General features: G+C 41.0%; 1 protein-coding gene across 7 annotated transcripts in view; it reads left to right on the top strand.

Annotated features, from left to right (window-relative positions):
* The window catches only part of TLE4 (TLE family member 4, transcriptional corepressor), a 166106-nt gene that overhangs the window by 19994 nt on the left and 118739 nt on the right, over nt 1-27373 (top strand). For all 7 annotated transcript variants that reach the window (XM_070050442.1, XM_070050454.1, XM_070050438.1 and 4 more), the window contains exon 5: nt 20950-21012. In XM_070050442.1, the coding sequence (XP_069906543.1) occupies nt 20950-21012 (63 nt within the window). The remainder of the gene's footprint in view (nt 1-20949; nt 21013-27373) is intronic.

Raw genomic sequence — 27373 nt, 5'->3', positions numbered from 1 at the left:
GCCTAAATAGAGGGAGTGAAAGAAAAAGGAGGGAATGAGTAAGTATGTTGCTTCTTTGCCTTCATATCATGAGTTTCTTTTCATCTCTTCTGCCAATTCTGTACTCGTGCCAAGAACCTCAAGGATTCTTTTCAACAAGGCCTCTATTTTTGCCTGTCTTCTATATACAGACCACAGTGGACTTTGCCAGGCAACCCTTTGTGGGCATTGGTTTTAGGGACTTTCCATTTAAGGAAAGTGCTTGACCCTTGGGTGAATATATGAGAGAGTTTCTGTTGATCATTTTGCTTGATTACTGCCATCACCTTGATAGAGAGATAAAAGCTTATAAATGGTTTCACTTTTGACTTTTTCCTCTTTAAAGGATTTTTAACAATAAAAATAGAGATTCCTCTAAATTATTCATCAACCATTGAAACTCTTTGCCCCATTCTTTTCTTTCTTATGTTTCTTTCTTTCTTTTTTTTAAAGATTTATTTATTTATTTGAAAGAGTTACACAGCAAGAGGAGAGGCAGAGAGAGTGAGAAAGAGAGGTCCTCCATCCACTGGTTCACTCCTCAGCTGGCTACAGTGACTGGAGCTGTGCTGATCTGAAGCCAGGAGCCAGGAGCTTCTTCTCGGTCTCCACATGGGTGCAGTGGCCCAAGCACTTGGGCCATCTTCCACTGCTTTCCAAGGCCATAGCAGAGATCTGGATAGGAAGTGGAGCAGCCGAGTCTCGAACTGGTGCCCATATGGGATGCTGGCGCTTCAGGCCAGGGCATTAACCCACTGTGCCACAGCACCAGCCCCTCTTATGTTTCTTTTTCTTAATTCTTTTATCATTTGACCAACAACTCTGGATAGCTTAGTGATTCCTTATCCTTTTCATGTTGAGAAATTCCATGTAAACATGAGGCTGAGTCTATAATTGTCTTGAGAAACTACTGTTTCAAAAGAAATAATTATTCCCATTGTTCATTGTATCCCCAATGAGCTCAACACCAAATTACAATAGATGCTTTAATCACTGTGAATTATTTGTTTGTGGTTTTCCTTATTTTTCCTAATGTGAGGCATATTCTATATTTTAAAACTTTACCTCTTTTAGATTCTTGTCTTAAGCTGCCGTAGCTGAGTGAGAACAGCAGTGATATAGTAAGGAAAGTTAAGTAAACATGAAATTAAAAAAGGCCATAGAGTACATTTTGGTAAACCAAAATATTGCTTGGTGGCATAAAGCCACAGATCCATTCCAAAAAAAAAAAAAAAAAAAAAAAAAAAACATGCGGAAATGTGGTTTTGCTGTCTGTCATGCAGTCTGTTTCAACTGTCAGAAGCATACGTTGCTTTATGGGGTTTTTTCAAGTTTGACCACAGCTTTTAATTTCCTTCATTCCACCCACACCTCCCACCGCACCCCTACACATCTCGTGCTAATTTATGGGCGATTTTAATGTAATGATATAATTATCAGCCTGCAAAAGGGTCAGTACTTACAGCAAAAGTTTCTTTCTTGGCTGTGCTAGTGATCAGTTCTGCACTTTTGGAGAGTTAGAGCATAGTCATTTTCCGTCAATTTTCAAAGTTGGAGTGAGGTCTCTAAAAGGTGGTTTTGAAGGGCTTTTATTTTTTTTCCTTTTTTTTTTTTTTTGCTAAAAACAACAAAAAAGTACTGTTAAGGAAAACAAACAAAATTAAAGAAATCTTAGAAAACAAGAAAGAATCACCAGTAGTTCTCCACTGCCGTGACTGCTGACCAGGTAGGGCCAAAGGCAGAAGCATCACTTGGTATCCACAAGTGCTGTGGCTGATAGAAAGATCTTGGTCAGAGTTCAGAGAATAACATGAATAGCATGTTTTGTTACTTTTTAAAAGATATTTATTTATTTATTTGAAAGAGTTATATATAGAGAAAGAGGCAGAGAGAGAGAGGGAAATCTTCCATCCGCTGGTTCACTCCCCAGGTAGCTGCAACAGCTGGAGGTGAGCCAGGTGGAAGCCAGGAGCCAGGAGCTTCTTGCAGGTCTCCCACATGGTTAGCAGGGACTAAAGGACTTGGGACATCTTCCACTGCTTTTCCAGGCCATTAGCAGGGAGCTGGATTGGAAGTAGAGCAGCTGGGACCCCAATCAGTGCCTATATGGGATGCTGGCATTGCAGGTGGTATCTTTATCTGCTACGCCACAAAGCCAGCCCCTTATTATTTTTTAAAATACCAAAAAAAGTGATAAAATGAACCGTGGATCTTTAAAATTAGTTTAGTTTTACTGATAGCTTTACAAATTTTTCAACTCTTATTTTTTTAAAGGTCAACTTGAGGAAAATTAACATCTTTGTGTTATTGCATATTCTAATCTATAAACGTTACGTACCCCTCCAAATTTATTTATCAGTTTATTTACTCAGTGTCCTCTTTTTTTTTTTTTAATTTTGTTTAAGTTATACAAGTTTCATGTATTCCATACATACAGATTTAGGAACATAGTGACACTTCCCCCTCTATTCTCCCTCCCGCCCATGCTGCAACCCTTCTTTCTCCTTCCTCTCCCATTCCCACTTTTAATTTTTACAAAGCTCTGTTTGCAGTTTACTTAATGATCGTAAAATTAACCCTATGCTGGGCAATACAGTCAAGTATTTTGTAGGACATTGTTCTTATTCAACCTGTAATTTCCAGTGATGTTGGTGAATCATTTGACTTTCTATCTCACCTCATTTGAAAAACAAGGAGATAGGACTGGAGCAGCAGCTTTTATAAAATGCTGGTCCCTGGAACCTAATCAGTGCTTTTTTTGTTAAAGCTCCAGAGGTGATTCTGATGGCCGGTAGGGTTCAGAACAGACAACTAGAGCAGTGATTCTCACACTTCAGTGTACATGGGAAACACCTGGAATCCATTCCATTTCTGCTGTCTGAGTTGAGGCCTAATGTTCTCCATTTCTAACAAAAACTCAGGTGATACTGAGACTGTTGGTCTAGTGACTGCTTTTGAGCAGCAAAGAGGCCAAAATCTCTCCACAGTTTCTCCCATTTCTATATTAGTTCCTGTTTCCATTGTATATGTAGTTCATGGGAGCCCACTGCTGCTTGGATGAGACTTCAGATTTAGGATGTCAGGATTGATATCTGCATAACCTCTCTTTGCTGAATTTTCAGAGTTGTACATCTTTGGAACAATTCTACACACTGCAGTCATTCTAATGGTACGGTTGGCCCTCTGTCTCTCAGAGTTCCACATCCGGGGAACCAATCTCAGATAAAAGTTATTAAAAAAAATCATATTGTATCTGTATTAAACTTGCAGACATTTTTCAGGTCATATTCCATAAACATTATAATATAGCAAACTATTTATGTAACATTTACATTGTTTTGAGGATTATTAATAATTTAGATGGTGATTTCACACATAGGGAAGAATCCATGGATGGGTGTAGGTTGTATGCAGATTGTCGCGTTTTGTGTAATGGACTTTGGTGTTGTGGATGGGGACATCCTGGGACTAATGCCCACTGGATATGGAGGGAGAGCTGTGTACCTTGCTTTAGGTAGCTAATGGGTTGTTATTACATTGCTCCAGAGAATTATGTCTCATTTCTGCCTTTGTTCTCTGAGACCTCCTCATTAGCAAATATTTATGCCTTCAAATTCTGTTGCTTTCATTCTCCTCTCTTTTTCAATGGATCCCTCTATATGGACCTGTAATTTCTGAGCAGTATTTTGGGGGTAAATGGGCAAAAAGAATCATGAAGTACATCTTGGTTTTTTTTTTTTTTTAAGATTTATTTATTTATTTGAAAGAGTTAGGGAAGGAGAGGCAGAGAGAGAGAGAGAGAGAGAGAGAGAGAGTGAGTTCATCCATCTGCTGGTTCACTCCCCAGTTGGCCACAATGGCCGAAGCTGCGCTGATCCAGAGCCAGGAGCTTCTTCCCAGTCTCCCATGTGGGTGCAGGGGTCCAAGGGCTTGGGATTGGGTCATCCTTTACTGCTTTCCCAGGCCATAGCAGAGAGCTAGATCAGAAGTGGAGCAGTCCGGTCTTGAACTGCCGTGCATGTGGGATGCCGGCACTGCAGGTGGCAGCTTTACCCGATAAGTCACAGTGCCGGCCCCACATCTTGTTTCAATTTAGTTTCTCATGTGCATTTGTTCGCAGCAGAAGATTTATTAAACATGAGTTAAAGCAAGCAAAAACTACAATTTTAGAAGTATATTTGGTTGTGGAAGAGGTTTAAACATACTTAAGCCTGTAACAGTTTGGCAAGCTATGCTTTACCCCTGCCATTTGATAGTTGTTTTTATAAATAAGAAGATCTAATTTATAATTTGGGGTCCTTTTTTTTCCCCAAAGATTTATTTTATTTATTTGAAAGGCAGAGTTACAGAGAGAAAAGGGGAGAGACAGAGGGAGAAAGTTCTTGCACTTGCTGGTTCATTGGGCCAGACCAGAGCCAGGATCTAGGAGCTTTTTCTGGGTGCAGGGGCCCAGTCTCTTGGGCCATCCTTTGCTGCCTTCTAAGGCACATTAACAGGGAGCTGGATCCGAAGTGGAGTATCTGGGACACAAACCTGTACCCAAATGATAGGCCGCCGTTACAGGTGTCGATTTAACCAGCTGTGCCACCAGGTTGGCTGCAGTTAGGGATCTTTTATTTTTGCTTGCTGCAGCACAGCCTCTGGCTCCTACCCTGAATGTCTAAAGAATTGTTTTTTGGCAGTTAGCTTTCCTTGTAAACCAGTGAGGAGATTAAGGAATGCTGCGTTCTTAGGGCTGTTGGGGCAATTTCGTTGCCTTGAAGGGATATACCTATGGCCTCTTCTGAAGCCTAAGGCAGTGAGAGACATTTCCAGTAAGTGAATGAAGAGTGGTGCTGTGGAGCAGTGCCTCTTAGCTTAGCGTGTGGTACCAGGGTCTGTGAACTCTTTAACTATGGGTGATCAGATAAAGAGCTTGTACCAGAATATAAATCAGCGTAAGACTACTTCTGTGGAGAATGGCTTTATGTTTAGAAAAGAAAACAAAAACCCACCCTGCTGAACTAAACAGTAGTTGATTTATATTCTTGCCTAGCCCATTATTTTCTCCCTTGGTTGGTAACACTCTAGGGACTGACTTTTTACTACAGCACTGCTTAAGGTTTACCAGGGTAGGTTTCCAAGTTAGGAATAGACTGAGATTGATGTTCATAAAATAAAGTATTATTTTTTAAAAAAAGTTAGGTTAAAGGTAAGATCACGCTCAAGGTGATATGGACATGTGCAGCATGGTAAGGTAAGTCAAGGCAGTTGGCCCAGATTCACAAATAGGAAGTTGTATGAAGCACTATAGTTTGTGCGTTGATTAATGCACAACTCAGATTCTTCTGAGTAAGTTTAAATTCTTAGAGAATTCTTGTTTTTCATCTTTTACCATTTACCTAACAAAAAGCACATGATTCTATGTTTCCTGTAATTTTTTTTGTCATCTTCAATTTCAGAACCGTATTTTATCAGAGAAGCTTTAAAGTAAGCCTGACCTACCCATCTCCTTGTGGCCCCTCCCCAGCCTGATACTCTTTACTACTATATATAAAATCAGCTGCATCCAGCGCAAGTATCTGTTTACCAAGAAAAGAGGAACAGTGATCCTTTGCTAGAAGCGAAACATAAATACCAAGAATGTCTTTTCTGGGTCACAATGCAAGAAAGTGGAGTAACAGCAAATTTTCTGGGGCCCAGCTTGTGACCTCACTCCTTCCGATCAATGAGGAGTTACTGTTCTCTGTTACTATTTCCAGTGAGTCTGGCATCCTAGTCCCCCTACATTTGTCCTCCTCACAGGCCCTGCAGCTCTTTCCCCATGTAGTATAAATTAGAGAGGGATGCTTTCTTAATTGAGAGTCAGAAAGAGCCCTAAGCTTGAATCAATACCTAACAATACAGCAACTCAATTTGTAACACTATCTAATCTCACTTTTGTCTTAAAACAGAACTACTTACCTTAAGGGATCTTATTCATACATCTCCTCTCATAAATATTTCTGCCGTACAAATCTGGGGCAGCTGTTCTTCCCATTTCCTGGTTGTAGATTGGAGCTCAGAATCACTTGGGGGTTTGCCTGAAGTCCTGGTTCAGCTGCATTCGTTATTAATGTCATCCTGGGATCTGCCATTCCACTGTTGTGTTACTCACAGTATCTTGTGTGTTTTCCAGAATGTTTTATTACTGAAGTCTGAATTTGTCCCACGTGTCTCCTTACCTGTCCCTCAGAACACAACCTTAACTCGAGCCTGTGATTTGCCTGTTTCAGTGAACTGTAGAGCACCATATCCAGGTGGATTCCTTACTCCTCTTGTCCAAATCTGGTGAAGTCACTTGTGCTCCTGGCTCTCCCGTGTTCCTTACCAGCACCTGGTCACTACCGCTGTCCCATCAGAGTCCTGTGGTCATACCAGAGGCTATTCTGGCCTTTTGGCTGTTTTTTCATCCACAGCCTTTGCCTTCTCTGCTCCCTTATCTGGGATTATGCTTTGATAGGTCCATTCTCAGTATCCCCAGGGGATCAGTTCCAGGATCCACAGTGAGTTCCAAAATCCTTAAGTGTTCAAGTTCCTTATATAAAATGACATAGTATTTATATATAACACAAATCCTTTCCTATACTCAAGTCATCTCTAGATTTTAGTCCCTAACACAGTATAAATGCCCTGTAAATAGTTGTCATACTGTATGTTTAGGGAATGATGACAAGAAAAGTCTACACTCAGTCGCAGTTCTTTTTCTTTTGAGTATTTTTGATGCTTGGTTGGTTGAATCAGCAGATACAGTACTGAAACTGTGTTGTTTTCTACATACCCTTCTCTACTCCTGGAGATCCTGTTCGAATTCTCGATATGGCTTTATTCTCTTCTCTGCTAATTTTACCCTTCTATTTAGGTGATCTTACTCACTCTGTTGAGTAGATAGATTCCAGTTTTTTTCCTACAACCCTGACTCTCCTGAGACCATCACGTGTCTTCATTATTCTTGGCTGTCTCCTAAGTACTTAAGCTCAGCAGGTCTCCAGATGACATCCTCACCCCCAGCCCTGCTCAGAGTCCACTGATCCTTATCCACTCAAGGGTTTCTCAAGCAACCCTGAGGAGGCAGGTGATTATTGCCCTTTCTTCTTCTTTAGCCACACCCGCCAATCATCAGGTATTCTGGAATCTACTCCCAGTTACTCTTGCATTTGTTTTCTTCTCTCCAACTGTCTGATCACAGTGAGTTCCTTAACCACTTAACTCTTCAGCCTTATCTGTAAAATGCCAGCAAAAGTTATCTTCTTAAAATTGTTCTGATCATTAAATGGAATATCTGGCCCAGAGCAAGCTCTCCATGAATGTTTGCATGGTGATCATGATCATGGTCCAAGACTTTTTGCCTCCATAGTGAAAGGACTTTTTTTTATTACCACAAGTGATGTAGTAATCTTATAACTGGTTTAACCGGAGTGGTTCAGTAGGATCTTCTGCATGTACTTCTCCAGCCTCATCTTGTGCAGTCACTGCCTCTTTTACCTTTCCTACTGTCTGAATGTCCCATGCTGGCACAGCAAACTGAACCTTTTTTGGAATAATTTCTCCTTTTTCCTGTCCCTCTTTTCTGAGTCTGTCAGATTCACTTCACCTTCAGTTACTCAGAACAGTCCTCTGTTAAGTATTTTTAAATACCCAATATTCTATAAATTATTTCAGTGTCTCCCATTTGCTATGGGCTCTGTAAATCCTATTGTTCCCCTTTTCGTTTCTCAACTTTTCACAACTATTTAAAGTTGTGGAATTCATATGGCTCCCATATTATTCTCCCCGCAAAACCAGAAAGGGTTTATTCCACCCTCATCCTCATGTGTCTAGGGCTCTTGTGTGTTCCACATATAAGGTCACTTACCACATGGTGTCTGTTATTGTTTTTGTTTGTTTGTTTTTTAAATTTGATTGTTTCCCCTACTTGATCAATTTCCTGCTCACTGCTGTTTCTACCATAGCTTCCAGCTTAAAGTAGGGGTCAGTACCTAAACATGTCTAGTTGAATTTCCTAAGTGTGGAGTGCTTACGAGTTCATGTTCCTTTTCTGAAATTATCTCTCATCCTCCATCTTTCCTCTGGTGGTGTATTTTGTGGTTGTAAATCTCTTCTGCCCTGCCACAGCCATTCAAATATAATCAGTGCCGGGAAGAAGGTTGAGGGCAGAGAGGCACTGGAGCTTTTGGGCTTGTCTGCTATTTAGCTCAGTGTCCCTCAGAATTGTCCTTACTAGATCCTTACCACCTTTCAAATGAAGTCGAAACTCCTTAGTGTGGCGTTCGAGACCTTCTGCAGTCTGATCCCGGTGGGCCCTGTCTGTCCTCCTTTTCCACTCTGCCTTTTATTGCATGCATCCTGTGCTCTAGCTTAATGGTTTTCAATCCTGCCTGCACATTAGAATCACCTGGGGAGCTTTAAAATGAAATGCTGAAGCCTAGATCCTCTCCTTGGAGATTTTGAGTTAATTGGTCTGGGGTGAGGGCCGAGCTTCCGTATTTGTGAAAAGTTTGCTAGTAATGGTGCAGTAAGCCAGTATTGGAGACCACCAGCTTCCTCAGTGTTTTCCACCAAACCTCATCTCCCCTCAGAGTTTTGAGGAGAAAGGGCTCCATAGTCCACACTGTCTATATGGTCCTAACCAGAGAGACAACATCAGAGATGTCCAACAGGAAAAAATTATTTAACTATGTTTCAACTGAGATCAGTCCTTTATGTGTGTAATTCTTGTAACTAGTATCTGCAAAATGGGATAAAAGTTAATGATGCCTAATTCAAAGTCAGAAATGTTCTTAGACCTGAAAATTTTTGAGAGCTAAGTGGGAAATTCCACACCAAACATTCTGTGACAGGTCATGGTCAGGATGCAGGTACCCAAAAAATATTGTGTAAAATTACCTTCAGGCTATGTGTGTAAGGTGTACGAGATATAAATGAATTCCATGTTTAGACTTGGGTTCCATCCCTAAGATATCCCAATACATATATGCAAATATTCCCAAACCCAGTCAGCGCCACAGCTCAATAGGCTAATCCTCTGCCTGTGGTGCTGGCACCCCGGGTTCTAGTCCCGGTCGGGGCGCCGGATTCTGTCCCGATTGCCCCTCTTCCAGGCCAGCTCTCTGCTGTGGCCAGGGAGTGCAGTGGAGGATGGCCCAAGTGCTTGGGCCCTGCACCCCATGGGAGACCAGGAGAAGTACCTGGCTCCTGCCATCGGATCAGCGCGGTGCGCCGGCCGCAGCCCGCTGGCCGCAGCGGCCATTGGAGGGTGAACCAATGGCAAAGGAAGACCTTTCTCTCTGTCTCTCTCACTGTCCACTCTGCCTGTCAGAAAAAAAAAAAAAAATTCCCAAACCCAGTCCAAAACTTAAAATACCCTGACATTTCAGATAAGGGATACCCAACATGTAAAGAACATGCTTTGTTTTTGGCTGCATCGCAACTTTTTTATTTTTTTTTAAGATTTATTTTATTTATTTGAAAGGCAGAGTTAGAGGGAGAGACAGAGAGAGAAAGATCTTTCATATGCTGGTTCACTGCCCAAATGGTCCCAATGGCTGGGGCTGGGCTTGGACAAAGCCAGGAGCTAGGACCTCCATATGGATCTTTCACTTGGGTAGCAGGAGCCCAAGCACTTGGGCCATCCTCTGCTGCCTTCCCTGGTTCATTAGCAGGAAACTGGATTGTAAGTGGAGCAGCCAGGATACATACCTGCACCCATATAGGATGTAGATGTTGCAGATGGTTGCCTTTACCTGCTACGTCACAATACTGGCTCTACATCTCCACTTTTAAGTCTGTTCTTTGTCTAATTCTTTTATTGTCTCATCCAATTCAGACCCACTTCTGATCCCAGCACTGCTTTTTAGACCCCCTACTTCATCTTCTTTGTGAGGCTTCTCAGTATCTAAAATTCCTCTTCGTATAAGCTTGCTTCTGTCTCTCTTGCCTTTAGGATGTGAGCTCCTTGACGGCAAGGACGTATTAGTTTTGTTCAGCACCTAAAATACTCATGACAGTTAGTAAGTGGATGTTAAACAAATATTTGTTCAGTGGATAAAAAGAAATACATTTATAGTTTGAGTTCTTCTTTCCTTCTTTCTTTTCTTTCTAGATTTATGTATTTGAAAGGCAGAGTTACAGAGAGAGAAAGAGATTTTTCCATCCAGTGGTTCATTCCCCAAATTTCTGCAGTGGCTGGGGGTGGGCCAGCCAAGAACCAGGATCATCTGAGTCTCCCATATGGGTGGCAGCAGCCCAAGCACTTGGGTGATCTTCTGCTGCTTTCCCTGGCACATTAATGGGCTGGATCTGAATTGGAGTAGCCAGGACTCGAACTGGTGCTTGTATAACCAGCTGTGCCACGATGTGGGGATTTGGGCTTTTTTTCTAAAGTACATGTGTTTAAATATTCTGAGTTGCCTGCATAATTTAAAAGTTAGTTGAAATACCTTATAAACATGTCTGGGACTACAAGAACACAAATAGATGATGATTCTCAGCCTGCCTAATCTAATAAAGTGGCCAGTTGTTGTGGTGCATAGGTTAAGCCACAGTCCGCAACACAGCATCCCATATGAGTGCTGGTTTGGGTCTTGCTCCCTGTTAATGCCCCTGGGAAAGTAGCTGAAGATGGCTGAAGTACTTGGTCCCTTATCACCTGTGTGGAAAACCCAGATGGAGTTTTGGCTTTTTGGATTCAGCCTGGCCCAGCTTTGACTGTTGTAGCCATTTGGGGAGTGAATCAGAAGATTGAAGACATCTTTTTCTCTTTCTGTCTCTACCCCTCTCTCTGTTGTTCTGCCTTTCAAATACATAAATCTTAAAAATAAAGAAGAAAACAAGCGGCAAAAGTAGATGTGAGCCTGATTATGGGCCAGATGCTGTTTTTTTTAGAATATTGAGAGCTCTTGGCCTGTGGTAAAGGACTTATTTTCCTTTTTGATTTTTTTTTTCTTTGTGTTTGGTTAGCCTTTCCCATGTCATTTTCCCAGCATATGGGGATCAGTGTGAGCCTAAGAAAGAAACCTGGGTGAGGAATCAGTGACAGTGCACTTTGAGTGGGTTACACTCAAAAAGAACAACCACACCAAGGTAGGCAAGAATTTAGTTTCCTCCAAGCGGAAACTTCCTTGTTATTAGAAGACTCCCACAGTGAGAATATTCAGACAAGCTTGTTAAGGACAGTGGGGAGATAGTTTGTGTATCTGAATCTAGATCTGGGATCCTAAGTCAGATTTGCTGCTGCCCTGGGTTGAAGTAACAGGTGATGTTGCTACTGTTCCTGACCTTGTTGGGAGTGATTCAGTGTCTGTTCTCTCAAGGGTTCCTTGTACCACGTCTGTGTCTGTGGGGCCCTGAGCCTTGCTCTTGTCCAATTCACCATTGGACCATTCATAAGTATAAACTGATCTGTACAGATAGAGTGAACCTCAGGAATTACACATACTACTGTCTTACATTATTAAGAACTACTCCTTTACTTCCTGTGAGTCTAGAGCTGCCAGCATATGATCTGGGCCTTTCCTTGAGCTGTAAGGATCAACAGATTAGTTCACTCAAGACACCATTACAGAGATACTGACAGTGAGCTCTGCATGTGGGATGCTTTCCCACCGTGCTATGTAACAAATGAGCTGAATTCCAGAGGGTCAAGCAATCAGTATTCTGTGAGTAATTGTAGGAAAGAAGTTGAGTTGCATCTCTCTTACTCTGTTTCTTTAAGATTTATTTATTTATTTGAAAGGCAGAGAGAGTAGAAGGAAGGAGGGAGGGAGAAAGAAGAGAACGGGTTAGATTACAGAGATATCTTCTATCCTCTGGTTCACTCCCCATGTGGACTCTACAGCCATGTCTGAGCTAGGCCAGAGCCAGGAGTGTGGGGAGCAACCGGACTAGACTGAGTTACTGGAATTAAGACTTATTCTATGCATCTGCTCTCCCACAATATGGCGCTGGGAGAGAAGTAAACAGCTTCCGCACAGCTGCCTCCAGTTCAACTAATAAACTGTAGGACTTGCTATTGATTGGAGGAGAGCAGCGTACTCGGCGTGTGGGCAGCCGAGTTAGGATTGGCGGAGGAGGACTATAAAGGAGGAGAGAGACGGCATGCACCAGGAACATCTATGGGGAACATCTAAGGGAACACCTGTGCAGCCCCCGAGACGAGCCGGCCGGCGGTGTGCCGCTCCCCTGCGGAAGTGGGGAATGTGGCTAGGGGGAACTGGGAAGGGATAGTAGCCAACCCGGGAAGAACCAGCAGCAAACCCGGGGAGGGCCGAGCAGACGAAAGAACAGCGCAGGGTCCTGTGTCGTTCCTCCACGAAGAGGGGGAGCGACAAGGAGCAAAGAACAGTCTGGTCTCTCACGGGTGGCAGGGCCACAAGTACTTGAGCCATCATCTGCCGTCATCCTGGGTGCATTAGCAGGAAGCTGGATTTGAAACAGAGCAGCTTGGATCCTAACAGGCACTGCAATATGGGATGCCGGGTTTGCAGATGGCAGCTTAACTCACTGCACCACAATGCTGGCCTCATTTGTTCTGCTTCTAAAAATAATCTTTTAAAACCTGTGTTCTGCTAAGATTTCAGAATGGAAGCTTTAATTATTTACAGTTTTTTTTTTTTTTACAGTCAGGAATTGTCCAGAATGAATTTGTGTTTCTTTTTGTTGCCCACAGTGATTATGTATTATTATTTTCGAACATCATGGCATTCTAAATGCCAGAAAAGTTGTGTGATGGGTAGCTAAACAGACTGAATTAGAATGTAAGCAGATGTTGTGGTAGATATGCTATAATAGTTGATCTATTGGTATGTGCTAACTATTCCCATTTTAAACATGCCTGCAAAAGAATTTATGAGGTTATAACCACCTAGCCCGAACTGTAGTTTGTTCATTCAACAAATATTTTTATGCATTGAATTTCTTCTGTATACCAGTCAGTGGGGCTGTAGACAAGGATCTTTCCCCACATTGAACCTGTATTCTCCAGAACCTTATTACTCAGAATGTGATCTGTGGACCACCAGTGTCAGCATCACCTTGGAGTTCATTAGAAGTGGGAATTCCCAGCCCACTCCAGTCTGGATTTTAACAAGATTCCCTGGTGATTAGTAGGCACATTGAACTTTAGGAAGAGTGAGTATAGTCCTTGTAAACAAAAACATGTGATTACAAATGATGTCAAGAAAAGGTAACACTGTAATGGGTCAGACAGTGGGAGGAAAGGGAGTGATGAGGATGGTAAATGAGGACTTCTGAGGGGGTGTTCAGTGGGCTGACACTTAAATGATGAGTAGGGGTGAGCCATGGGAGGATCTGGGAAGATGGCTCCAACTAGAGGAAACAGCCAGTGCAGAGACCTGGAGGTATTAACTGCCTTCATCCTTGCTGTGTCTTCTACTTTAGCCATGTTAGGTTGAGGACTTACTTGCCTGATGCTTCTGGTCGTGGAAGTGTAATAATAGTACTTGTGTGTGGCATTGTGGTATCTGGCAAACAGCAAAAGATCAACACTGTAGTTTTGATAAGAGCTGGTCACTTACCTAAGTGAGAAAACAACTGAAGGGGTCAGAAGAATGTTTGGCAGTGATGGCTTCAAAGAGTTGACATTTGATATACTTGGGAGAAGGAGGAAGAAACTACTGAAGGTTGTGCTAGCATTGGAAGGAGAGGAAAAGCAGTGTGGGTACAGGTGGAAATTTATTGAAAAATGGAGGCTAGCAAAAAAGTAAACAGACAAGGAAGCTTTAGCATTAACCTAAGAGGAAAGACCAAAAAAATAAAGTGTGATGGATTGTTGTTTCCCTGTAGATTGGCATCCAGGATGAGAACTTGGTAAGGACTATTACTGTATTTTATTTTCGTTTGTTCCCCCCTATCTTCAAAGTTCTTTCATGTTTAAGGATTTCTCACATCATTTTGATTGCACATATTATTTTGGGAAAAATGAAGGTGAATGCTCTTCATCTCCTGTGGCGTCAGGAGTAATTTGTCCCATCTGTAAATGAGAGGGAGTGGGTTCTGTGAGGAGCTGCATCTTGTTCTGTGAAGGCTGATGTTCAGCTCACCAGAAAATTTTCTTTTCCTTCCCTGGACATCCTACTTTTCCCTCCATCATTTGTTCTATTTTCCCTGTCCCTACCCTCTTGTAGAGCTGAGAATAACCATGATAATGTTAATTACAGTGTTTTTGAGACTTGAGAATGAAATTATTTGACCTTGCCAAAGTAATTAGGCATCTGGTACAATGATCCTTATTCTCAGCCTTGATAATACATCACTCTGTCATTCCTAGCACTGGAACAGTATTTAAACACAGTAATCAAAGCCCAGAAGATGTATGTAGGATAAAAGTTACCTAAGATTTTTCATAGAGATCTAACTTTTAGAAAACGCAAATGATGAGAGGAAGGGACACTCTTCTTTTTTGCCCATTGGAAAAATGCTCTGTTAAAACAGCAGATTGGAATAGTTTTCATGAGGTGTAGGTACACCGTGGCTCTCTTCCTGTATAAACCCCACAAATTGTTTGTTTGTTTGTTTGTTTGTTTTTGACAGGCAGAGTGGATAGTGAGAGAGACAGAGAGAAAGGTCTTCCTTTTTGCCGTTGGTTCACCCTCCAATGGCCGCCACAGCTGGTGCGCTGCGGCTGGCGCGCCGCGCTGATCCGAAGGCAGGAGCCAGGTGCTTCTCCTGGTCTCCCATGGGGTGCAGGGCCCAAGGACTTGGGCCATCCTCCACTGCCTTTCCGGGCCACAGCAGAGAACAGGCCTGGAAGAGGGGCAACCGGGAAAGAATCTGGCGCCCCGACTGGGACTAGAACCCTATGTGCCGGCGCTGCAAGGCAGAGGATTAGCCTATTGAGCCACAGCGCCGGCCTAAACCCCACAAATAGTAGCCTGTATCTTGTTAGGACAGACAAGTGGGGTACTTAACTGTAGTCCATTAACTGAGCTGCATACTGGATAGGTACCTAGTATACTTGATGTATAGTAAAATAGCCTAAATATGAGTTCAAAACACAAACCTAAATGGCCTTGTTTATAGGATTATCCATGTTTTAGTTAGGCTTCCTGGGGGAGGGGGTCAAAAATGGCTGAATGTTGCCATGTTCATATTGTTAAAGATAGTATGAATTGAGTGTCATACAGACTGTATTTCTCATTGGAGGAGGGAGGATGGGCAGACATTTTAAAGACAGCCTTAATATCAAAACTTTGAAGAAAAAAAAAATCCAGATAGTTTGAATCACTCCTTTAAGAAGCTGATAGGTTTCCCATTAAATTGATTCTCAAATGTTATCACATCATTTTGTTACTTTAGGTAATATTAAATATTTTGCAAAAAATAAATTCCTGAACTAAAAGAATATTTAGACATCTAGTTCACCAACTTGCGAGCTGTGTTGACAGTTCCTTTGGTTCAAATCCATGAGCCGATTCCAGTCAGACTTTAAGTCCATATACTTAATTTTATCCATTACATGTTCTTTTCTCTTTTGTAAAGTTGAATTTGACGACATTAACTAAGTTGATAGGTTAGAGAAATAGTACTACTTGAGTATTTTTTCTATGTTTAGACTTCGTATTTTCAGAGAAAATTTCTTACTAATCCTCCAGCTTGTAATCTCAGGTCAAACCCAGTCAGTTCCAGCAGTTATGCAGTTTCTTCAGAAAATTTGGACCCAGTGAACAAATCAAGATAATTTATTTCCTTATTCAAGTAAAAAATTTTATAGTCTTTGTTCTGTAGTGGTGAAGTAATGGAGAAGATTACAATACTTATTTGTGCCTTTCCCAAAAAAGATTGAAGGCAAGATAAGTAGAAATTTTTCATCACTTTAAAAAATATGTTTATGATGGGAGAATATATGGTTTTGATAAACATTTAATAAAATAGTCATCTTTTAAAAATTTTTGGCAAAGAAACTGATATGAAAATAAAATAATGATGAAATATTCTCCAAGAATGTTTTCCTGAAAATATAATTGCCTTTAAGTTGGCTGCTAAAATGGTTTCTTAATAATGCGTTGTTATTCTATTTTATTTCAATAATACATATGTAGTAATGTTCCTAATTTGATGAGAGATTAAAAACCCCAGGAAACATTTTTTTTAAACCAACAGTGCTTTTGACACATTCCTTTTATTACTAAAATCACTGAAGTTATCAGAACTTTCTCTCAAGTTTATTATGTTGTTAACATATATTTTTTTAACAAAAGCATAACGGCAGAAATAATCAAAATTAGATTTTTATTATATCAGGTCTATTTGAGGGAATGTAATTGAATTCAAGTATAGGCTTAACTAGTTTTTTGTCTTACTTAAATGACTAGTGTAATTTGTCGTAAGTGATAAAGGAAATATGAATGTGCTATTGTGTGCTTTAGTATTTGTTATTTTTAATTCTGTGGTTGAGTTGGAATATTCATTGTTTTATATCACATCTCATGGCATAAAGTAATACATTTCTCAGTGATTCCTCAGTCTTGGAGCCTGAAGGTAAAGGGGGTGAAGATCTTATGATTTCTTGTTTCATGGCTAACTGGCCATGCTGCTGATTCACCGTCCATCCCCACCTGACAGCCTTCTGAGGTTCACTTGTCAAGTGTTTGCATAGCAAGGAGGTTTTATAGAATACCCTTTTTGTTACTTTTCTAGGCTGTTTTTCCCAAATTATATTTCTTTTTTAGTAGGGATGGTCCTCACTTCAGTGATGCTTTTTATTGGATGCTGATGTAAAATAAAGGTGGGAAATTATAGAAAGAGGGAATGGCAGTGAGTTGAGGGCAGAAAAATATTATGTGTATAACTTTTTAATTTTTAAATATCTTGATGCATATATGGATAGATGAAGACATAATAGAAGTATCAAAAATTGTTCATGTATTTGACAAGGTGTGGCTACCAGAATCATCTTTCCATTATATTTTAACATAAACAATTGACCTTTTATTGGGGTCATTAATGTTATTTTGGAATATCATGGCTATCTAAAGGCAGAAATTCAGTAGTGTCCATAAAGCATAGAATGTCATTAGAACATTCAGTAGCCTTAACAGCAGTATTTCAGAATCTCTGTCTGTTTAAATGGGTTATCTGTGAATGTACTTGCTCAAGGATGCATGACCCACATCACCTATAAATTTGATTGGAAGCTACAGTGCTGGCATAGGCTGATGGATAGCAGATTAGAGCCCTGATTAACCATGTGATTCGAAGACTGAGAATATATTGTCTAAGCAAGATTCATCAGATGCAATCAGAATTTCAAGTGGTCAGATGAAATTCAAATGTGTATTGTGGCTTTTCCTCCCCTAGTGCTTCTCCTCCTAGGTTGCCTTTTTTTCCCCTTCTTTTCCCCCAAAGCTGAAAAATACTTCTTTGATGAATCTGCTCCTCACCCTAAAGCTGTCTGTCTGTTATTCATCAGAAAGCAGGTCGCAGTTCAGTGAGCAGAAGAAAAGATTTTAATAGAAGCTGTGCCAAGGGCTGTAATGCATCATTTTAGGGCCCTAATTACATTACAATGACAAATATCAATGGTGACAACAGCAATAACCTACATCCTTTAATGGCTGTGCTGGAAAAGGAGTTTGGGCCCCACGCCATTAGATTAGACTCAGTTTCAAAACATAGGCCATTAGAAGTGTGTGTCCACAGTATTATTGGCTGATCGCTGAAGCTCAGTGGAAAGGCCTGTAAATAAATGATGCCTCCCTAAAGCTGGGTCCTGTGGGACAAAAGAGGCAAAATTAGATGACCATGGAAGCAGCAGTGTTTCCGAGGCAACTTTAGCTTTCAAAGTGAGGAATGACCTGCTTAATTTTATGAAATCACACACATCCCACTGCCCCCCCCCCCACCCGCCTGCTGCCAATTAGCCTGCCCATGAAAATCCATTGGCATGACAACTTGAAGAAATTAAGAAGTCTTTTAAACAAAAGGGGACCTTTAAAAAAAAGTTAGACGCTTTCTTCCTTTTATGTTAACATACATTGCTAATTAAAAGGACTTTCAGATTTCTTTTTAGGAAACTATAGAATTCTTTTTCTTAAACAATTGAGCAAACTTAAAATAGCCTAGGTCCAAAATTAAGAAGCCAAATACCATTCAGCTTCTATTTTGCCAGAGGAGTAAGTTTCTTTAGAGTAGTTTTCATTGCATAGATTATGTAGGCAAACTGAAGAACTCAGTTTTTTCTTATGTGCCCACACATTTTCCAACCCTCCTAGCAAGGGACTATTTTATTTATGTAAACAACATAATGAGGAAAATATGCTTGGCAGATGGTTCTAAGCATTAGAATCATCAGTTTGGTCTGCCCCAAAGTGTCTCATTATCTTTTATTCTCTCCCCCTCCACCTCTCCCTACAAAAAGCTTAACAACCAAATGCCTTTGAGAGGCAGGCTTTCAGCCTGGTGAATGCTGCTCTATTTTCTTAGCTCACCCTGGAATTTCACCCCACAACCACTGTGGTATGTTCCTCCAGGTGGAGAGTGGTTTGGTGATTCCCATTGCAGCTTTTCATGGTGGTTTAAGCATTCTTAAAGGATGGCTAAATGCTCCATGGGGCCAGTGCAGTAAATTAAATCAGGTCAGCACAGTTGGGTCCTTATTCACTGCTGCTTATTGGTGCTGGGTTTTTGTCCATCCTGTTAGGAATGCAGGCTGGAATGGAAAGCTTAGGTTTGAAACTTCATGGTGAATTTGTATTTTCTCTTGGCTAGCACTTAAAAGATTGCATGGCTACAAAGTCAAAAGGATTGCTGATGAAAGAAGGAAGCCTGGATTGCACAAGTTGAGTGTTGCTGTCATTCTGGTAATGACTTAGCAAGAAAAAGGGCATTTTTGTCCTCTCATAAAAATGAGGAACCAACCCTGGGTGGGATTTATTTTAAGAATGTCTCAAGGATAGTAATTGCTTTATGTTTTCTGCCTTGCAACACGGTTCACCTCTCCTTTCTCCCACCTCATCATTAGAATATAAGCTGTCTTATGTAAAAAATGGTGTGTTAACAAAGTATAAAAGGCATTATCTGAAAATCTAAGATGAACATTAGAGAAGCCCTGGATTGCTTTTTATTTTTTTATTTTAAAGATTTATTTATTTTGAATGTCAGGATGAGAGAGCATAAGAGAGAGATCTTCAATCCACTGATTTATTTCACAGATGGCTACAGTGGCAGCTGTGGACCAGGCAGAAGCCGGGAGTTTCATCCATGTCTCCCAGCTGGGTAGAAGGGGCCTAAATACTTGGACCATCTCCCGCTACTTTCCCAGGCCATTAGCAGGGAGCTGGATCAGAAGTGCAGCAACTGGCACACGAACCAGTGCCCATATACGATGCTGGCATTGCTAGTGGCAGCTTTGCCCGCTGTCCACAATGCTGGCTCCTGGGTAGTAGCTTTTTAAAGAAAGCAGGGTTGGTATATTTCTTTGCTGTTGTTGTTAAATTTACGGTAGCTGGCGCTGCGGCTCACTAGGCTAATCCTCCGCCTGTGGCGCCGGCACCCCAGGTTCTAGTCCCGGTTGCTTCTCTTCCAGTCCAGCTCTCTGCTGTGGCCCAAGAAAGCAGTGGAGCATGGCCCAAGTGCTTGGGCCCTGCACCCGCATGGGAGGCCTGGAGGAAGCACCTGGCTCTTGGCTTCGGATCGGCACAGTGCCGGCTGTAGTGGCCATTTTGGGGGTGAACCAACGGAAAAGGAAGACCTTTCTCTCTGTCTCTCTCTCTCTCACTGTCTAACTCTGCCTGTCAAAAAAATAAATAAATAAAAAATTTACTGTAATATCTTGTTGAACTAAAAATTCTATTCTTCCAGCTATTATTAGAGAATAAACTCCATTGTCCATCATCAGTGGAACTTCAGATTTACGTTAAAAAGATAATGTTCCCAAAGATAATTTCCAGATACATACAGATTACTCTCTGCTAAGTATAATAAGATTTTAGTATATCCTAAACCTTTACATGTTAAAACCTTAGTGGGACACATTTGGGAATCTTTGTGGTTTAAGCAGATATCCCATTTTTCAACAAGATACAAAAAGAATCAGACTAATTAATCAACTTGTTTGGATTGGTTAGGTGCTGTTCTTTCAGGAGGTTAGGGACTTAGTGTAAAATCCCCATGCCAATGGGCTTTTTTACTTTTTTAAAGATTGATTTATTTTTTTTGAAAGGTAGAGTTACAGAGAGGCAGAGAGAGAGAAGTTTTCCATCTGCTGGTTTACTCCCCAAATGTCCACAACAGCCAGAGTTGGACCAATCAGAAGCCAGAAGCTTCTTCCAGGTCTCCCATATGGTTGCAGGGACCCAAGGACTTGGGCCATCTGCTGCTGCTTTCCCAATCATAGCAGAAAGCTGGATCAGAAGTGTAGTAGCTGAGACTCGAACCAGTGTCCATATGGGATGCCAGCACTGCAGGTGGTGGCTTTACCCACTATGCCACATTGCCAGCTCCCAGTGCCAATGTTTTAAAGCAAAGGCCACAAATACAGAAATCTGCTGACATATTATGAATTGAAGAGTTGTGAAGGGAAGAATGTATCTTTACTATTTGAACTCTTGCAGAGCTGGGAATTTATGAAAAACAGCATATAGATTGGGCAAGTGTCCTGGTGAAGGCTTTTGAAAATGGATTTCCAGTCATGAAAATTGAATTCCTTTTTATGTTGCCCTAGTGCTTGAAGGTTAACTTTTTAAAGATGAATTCCGGTTAATAAATTGTACTGTTAATGTGGCACTGTTGTCACTGCCTCCTTTTGATGGGCTTGCTGATGAGATAGTTTTCTTCTTCCTTAGGAAATATGCCAGCCAGAATATAAAGTGTGTTTTAATATCATCCTGTTAATAATATGGTAAACTGAAACCAGCTTACTGTTCTCTTTATCACTTTCCTTTCCCTTTTTTGCAGGCAGAGATTGTCAAGAGGCTGAATGCTATCTGTGCACAAGTCATTCCTTTCCTGTCCCAAGAGGTAAGGTAGTTGATTTTAGGCACTGGGCTAAAAGTTGTCGTTTTAGTGGTTTTACAGAAAGGGGATTGCGGAACCAACTCTCTCGCCTTGCAGTTTTTTGTATTGTGTTTCATATTTCTAAAATAATAATGATCTCATTCCAATTTCTGTATCTTTTTAGCATGCACTGTTGTATTATAGTTTAAATGTGTTTCTATAATGGAATATTTTCTAATGTGCTAAACAAAATTCAAATTTTAAAATATTTTGCTGTCATCATACCATGTAGTATTGCTCAGAATTATACCTGCTCGTCACAGTGGCATCTGGTTGGGTAGATTGAAATATGACCAGGAAGACAAGAGCTTATTCTATACTTTTGTCACTGGGCATTAAGAGATGTCAGAAGACATATCAAACAGAAAAGACTTTACATGGTAAAGGAACTAATGAAACACTTGACCAGCTGCTCTTATAAAGTTACTTATCGTTATCTGATTAGGTCTTAATATTGTGTGAACTTAGAGGAAAATACTTGTAGGATGGACTTTGCACTCACTTTTCTCAAAATTAGACTTCAGTGATAGGTGCCTTTGCACATGGCTGAGGCTTGCCCTGTGGCTCACTGATTTTACCTTGTGCACTGCCGGGGCAAGTACATGCTGTCAGCTGACCCATACAGGTTGGAATGAGAAGGTGCATTTCAAGGGCTCAGCGGCTTCCTTTTTATTCTCTTTCTCTTTTTGTGTGTTGGCTTGCTTGCTTTGGTAGTGACTGAGAGTATTGGAAAGAGATAATTTTTGCTTCTGGATTACTGAATCATCTGTTCAGGTAAGATTAGCTATTAAGGAAGAAGCTACCGAATGGAATATCTGTGTGTCTTATAGCCGCAGTGCTTTGTACTGTGGGCCAGGAAGGGGCACTTTGCTCCCCTGTAAGTGTGTTGTGTCACTGCTTTTCAGGAGAGTAGTTGGTCCTCCTGCCTACCAGTGGGTAGATGCTGTTGTTAACATGCAGCCAATATTTAAGCATGTGTATGTGTTGTAGATATGTGGATTATTATTACATGTGACTTCTTTGGTCTGAACTGGGTTATAGTAAGCATGTATATCCTTCATCTGTTTTATATTGGGAAGGAGGCATAAATCATTCACAAACCTTGTTAATATCTTGCATTCACATGTTCAAAACAAAGGGTACATCGTCTTTGTCCACAGAACCACCACCTGTCTTATCTCCACTTACCTGTTTTATTTAAGATTTGCTTGTGACTAGATGAGGTGGTGTGGTGAGTGAGAGTCAAGAGGTGTATCTGCATTTTGTTTGGGAACCCTGGCTGCCCCTGGCCTGGTCTGAACTAGTGTGTATTTCCTACTTTAAGCATCTGCTTAATGGAGATGGAGGTTGGAAAGAATGTTGTGACCTCCAGAGCTGTAACCAGGCTGGGATGTCATACCTAAGGTAGCAGGGGAAAGTTTGAATTATCCCAGGGGTGATATTAGGGTTTGGGCCAATGCAGGCGCAGACTCCTGATAGAATAACTCAAGCTGCTTTGTTCACATGGTATTTCTTCAGGATCTGTGGGGTATGTTCAGAAGTGGAAGGAGGTCTTGGAGGGTGTTGGTGGAGCTGATTTACCAATAAGTCATTTTCCCACATGACATGTTTGTATGAGCTGGCCCAGTAGGAACAGGATGTGTAACAGTAGTGATGCTGAGCAAGACTGGACTGGAATTAATTGGCTGAGGAAGTTGTACCCAGTAGAGGAAAGCCATGGGGAGATGTGGGCAGCTCTTTTCTTCTGCTTTAGGCTGGGAGGCTGGGCGTCATGTGCTCACTACTTAACTATTTATTTGCCACACACTTTGACATCTCTTGGTTAAAATCCTTGATTCATGTATAGTGATTTATATTATGGTTTTGAAAATCCTAATTCTGTGTGTATTTTTTTTTCTTAGTTTGAATTGAATTTGTTCCTGTTCTTTAGTTTCCTAAGATGTGTCTTTCTATCTTTAACATGTGGGCCACGTTTCCTGCTATCAAAGCAGGGACTCTAATGTTTTCTGTCTGAACATAGCCCACCTTGTTTCCTCTTCCGGGCATTCTGTGAGTATCAGACTTCTTGCTTCTTCCCTAAGGCCAGATGGACCGTAATCTGGAGGGAGGGGAGGAGGCAGGTTATTAGAGGAAGATGAATTCTATTTCCTGTCTCTTCAGAGGCATGGAAAATCACTCTTGCATGGCTGCAAGCGTCACTCGGTGCCAGGACTGAAGGCTCTTAATCTGATCTTTTAACACCGGCTCTCTGTGTGACAGTCTCACTGCCAAAATGGCAGCTGCAGCATTAGCATGTATTTTCAAATGTTTTTATTTAAAAATAAAATGATCATATTTAGAAAAAAAGGAAACCATTCCCTGAAGACTAGTGCATAAGCTACAGGACAGTGTTTGAAGGATTTTGAGCAACTGAAGTCAAGCTTTTTGGAGTTTGACACAAATAAGAGGTAAATTTATGTGCATCTAGATGAAGTGTATTTTTAATTTAGCCCCCTAATGTGCTTGCTTAATATTGCTTGTGTCTAGTTTACCACATTTTCTAAATTTAAAAATATTATGTGCTACTGAATATTAAATAAATAAAGTTATAACTGCAGCACTTTTTTAAAGAATTGAGTTATATAGTTGTGGCTCCAAAGTGCATGATTAGTATGTCTGTAATGAAAAAAAAATCATAGAAAAAAAGCATTTTCCTATTGGATTTCACTGAAATTTAAAAAAAAAAAAACCTGTAACCTGTATGTATTTTAATTATGTGCTGTTTCAGTCTCATACAGCTAGTTCCACAGTCTTAGGCAGTAGGCAAGGATTTTGCTGAGTTCTTAGAATTTCATAGGATTTCTAGTACCAGAATTTGGAGAAACCTTTTGAGTCCTCAGCTGTCTGAAGCTGTTCTTTTCTTCCTGCTTGCATTTGGTTTTTAGGAATGGATGAGACTGATCTGTATTTTCCTGCTCTCATATTTCTTCTTCAAAAGGTGAATCTGAAGGTAGTAAGTGAGAAACTCTTCTCTTTGCTGCTTTGGGTCTCATTTATAGGAGAAAGAAGCACTATAAATACTCAGCTCTGAGTTGGCAGTTCCGTAATCAGGAGATGCCAGGACCATGCCAGTCAGGTCTGGGTAGAGTCTTGGCCTCCCTGTTAACAAAGGGCATGGTGTGCTCTGACCAGGCTCAGCTGAGTGACCTTTAGAGAAGATTTGCCTCTCTAAGCCTCAGTTTCCTCATCTGTACAGTGAAGTTAATAACAGCATGGAGCAGACCGATGGTTGTGAGGGTTATTTGGGATTAGGCATGGACAGTTTAGCACTATGTTTAGTAGACATAGCACTAGCTCCAGTGAAAGAGAGCTCTGAGTTTATTTTTTTGAGAGAACTGGAAACCAGCAGGCCTTCCTACTCTTTGGAATCATTGCATTTTGTCTGTCTTCCTTTCTAATTTCCTTCTTACTGAGAAAAAAAAAAGGCATAAATTAAAATTGGGCTAAGGGTTCAGAGCTAACTAAAAATCAGTGTTTCCCTCTCTCCTAGCCCCTCTTTGGCAGTCAGGATATAGCTTGTAGATCCTTAGACCTTACAAGTCCTTGGTAAAATTGAAGAGTTCTAATAATTGCTGTCTTGCCTCCAGTGTCCCATTACAGCTTTCTCCAACACCTTCAGATTCCAGGAACAAGTCTGTCTTTAAGAAGATTCTAATATGAATTAAAAATTATGCATCACTGTTAGACTGACAATTAGGTGCAGCATTTCTACTAATTTGGAATTGAGATAACTACGTCTTTAGTGGCTTTATGTTGGGAAAGTTGATCTCTCTAAGCCTTAGTATTCCTATAGAAGGAGGAAACTAATCCCATCCTTATAATGTGTATTATGTGGATTAAAAGGTAAAAACACTTGGCATAGTAAGTGCCATTTCTTCCTCCCTCCTTTCCTATTGTACTTCCAGGGAATTGAATTCTGTTCTAGGTTATTTTTGGTCCTAAAACATTAGGAGGGGAAGGACTTAGTAAAAACTGGGATGAGTTCAAGGTAGTACTTCACAACTACCGGCTGGCTGCCTTCCTGAGAATTTCGCTGGGCCTTGCCACTCCGGAGGCTGCTGCCTACAGTGGGCAGTAAGCTCCATACATATTGCCTTTCAGAAGGAAAGGGATATTTTAAATTGTTGGTAAGCTAGTATTTATCTTAACCTTTTAGATTAAGTGTTAAATGTCAGCCGCTTAGCTGAGGCCAGATTTGGAGGACAGTTTGTGCTGTTTTCTAATCCTGTTTCCCTGTAAGGGGCATTTTTGAGACAGACAACGTATGTTTCACTGCAGTCAACAGGGTGTTCCTAAGATCTTTGAGAACTTCAAACTTTTAATAGGCTGTAGGTCAGTAGGTGAACATTTTATTACATTATAATTGCACATCTCTCCTCAGGGTCCAGTTGTATTTTTAGAAACTTGTTGCTTTGATAACAAGGAGCAGAGTTCATTGGAAAAGCCATGTTATGCAGGTGGCAATGTGATAAGAGCCTAAGGTCAACCAAATCCAGGACCAAATCCTCCCTCGGCTCGTTGCTTCCTGTACAATGTTGAGCAATATGACTTAGCTATTCTGGGCTGCAGTTTCTTTATCCATAAAATGGGATGCTGCACTATAAGGTTGTTAGGTGAGGACTAGAGACCATGTGAAGTGCCTGTCTGAATATTTGGCTGCTTTCACAGATATGGAAGCCAGTGATTTAGTAACTGTCTCTCTCACCTAGCGGTTGGCATAGAAGCAGCTGCAGATAATTTGATGACATCAAGTCTTGTGAACTCAGGTTCCTTTTGCACTGATTTTCATCATTCCTAGCACCATTGTGTCTTTCCCCATTTGGTAGGAAGGAGAATGGAATAGGCATGTTCCTTTCCCTTTTAAGTGCATAATGTGAAAGATGTTCACATTTTTGCCTGCTTTGTAATGGCCAACAAACACCTAGTTACCTGCCCACAGCTAGATGCAAGGGAGACTTGGAAATGTATCCTTTGCTGAGTGACCAAAAGCAAAACAAAAAAAACTAATGTAAGAAGTATGCCTATTAGAAAGATAAAAACTTCTTAAAGACCCCTCTCAGTTGAAGGATGATGTAGGTCTAGCAGATCACACAGGGCCTGCCTTTTTTTTTTTATTTTAAGATTTATTTATTTATTTGAAAGTCAGAGTTACACAGAGAGAGGAGAGGCAGAGAGAGAGAAGTCCTCCATCCGATGGTTCATTCCCCAAATGGCTGCAACGGCCGGAGCTGTGCCGATCTGAAGCCAGGAGCCAGGAGCTTTTTCCGGGTCTCCCATGTGGGTGCAGGAGCCCAAGAACTTGGGCCATCTTCTACTGCTTCCCAGGCCATAGCAGAGAGCTGGATTGGAAGTAGAGCAGCCGGGACTCAAACCTGCGCTTATATGGGATGCCAGCGCTTCAGGCCAGGGTGTTAACCTGCTGAGCCACAGTGCCGGCCCCAAGGGACTGCCATTTTTAAGGTAGATTTGATAAAAAGCAAATGCTGCTTGAAGCTTAAAAAGAAATCTTCCTTTATGAGTGGCATTTCTTTCCTAACATGTTGTAGATGTACTTTTTTTTGGTAAATCTAGTGTTATCTTTGAACTACAGACAGTGGGATCAAGATTTTTGACAATCTTTCTCTCCAAGAAAATATGGAAGATAGGTCACTTTTAGTGTGCATGTTAAGACATTTCAGAAAAATTAGCTCTGGTTGATTGTTTCGCAATGCCAAACCTGGCCCATTTGAATGACTTGTGCCTTAGACCATTCCCAAACCATACCTGAAGTAACCTGACACACGTGTACTGTACTGGAGAGAATGAGAGAATTAGAAGGGCTTCCTTAGGACCACTGGCTTCTTGGTTCCTATTTATGAAGTCCATGATCATTGTTACCTTTAGGGAAATGGCATTCATTTTTAACTTCAGCAGATTGCTAATAAGTTTGTTTCAGTGCTAAAGAGTTCCCCCTCTCTGTAGTTCCATAGTTGGATTTTCTTCCTTGAGTTACTGAAAATGGAAACGAAACTGCTCAGAGGCTGTAGAGGATCCTTTATGGTAGTTATGTGGAGGAGCCCTCACAGTGATACACTGGGAAGCATACTTGGGTCTGGGCTTACAAGTGAGTGGAGCTGTTTTCCCCTGCATCCATAATGTTAAATGCTGGTTTAACACATAGGAAAAGGAATTTAAAAATTCTTTTTGCAACATTTAACAAAGTTCTCTGTTTGAATTTTTAGAATATAGAAGGGAAATTAGGTGTGAAAAAATTTTAGCCTTCTTCTTTTATTCTTGTTTACCTAGG

Source organism: Oryctolagus cuniculus, chromosome 1, assembly GCF_964237555.1.
Source record: "Oryctolagus cuniculus chromosome 1, mOryCun1.1, whole genome shotgun sequence".
Classification (NCBI taxonomy): Eukaryota; Metazoa; Chordata; class Mammalia; order Lagomorpha; family Leporidae; genus Oryctolagus; species Oryctolagus cuniculus.
The sequence above is the reverse complement of the archived record's forward strand: the minus strand, read 5'-3'. Positions and strand labels throughout refer to the sequence as shown.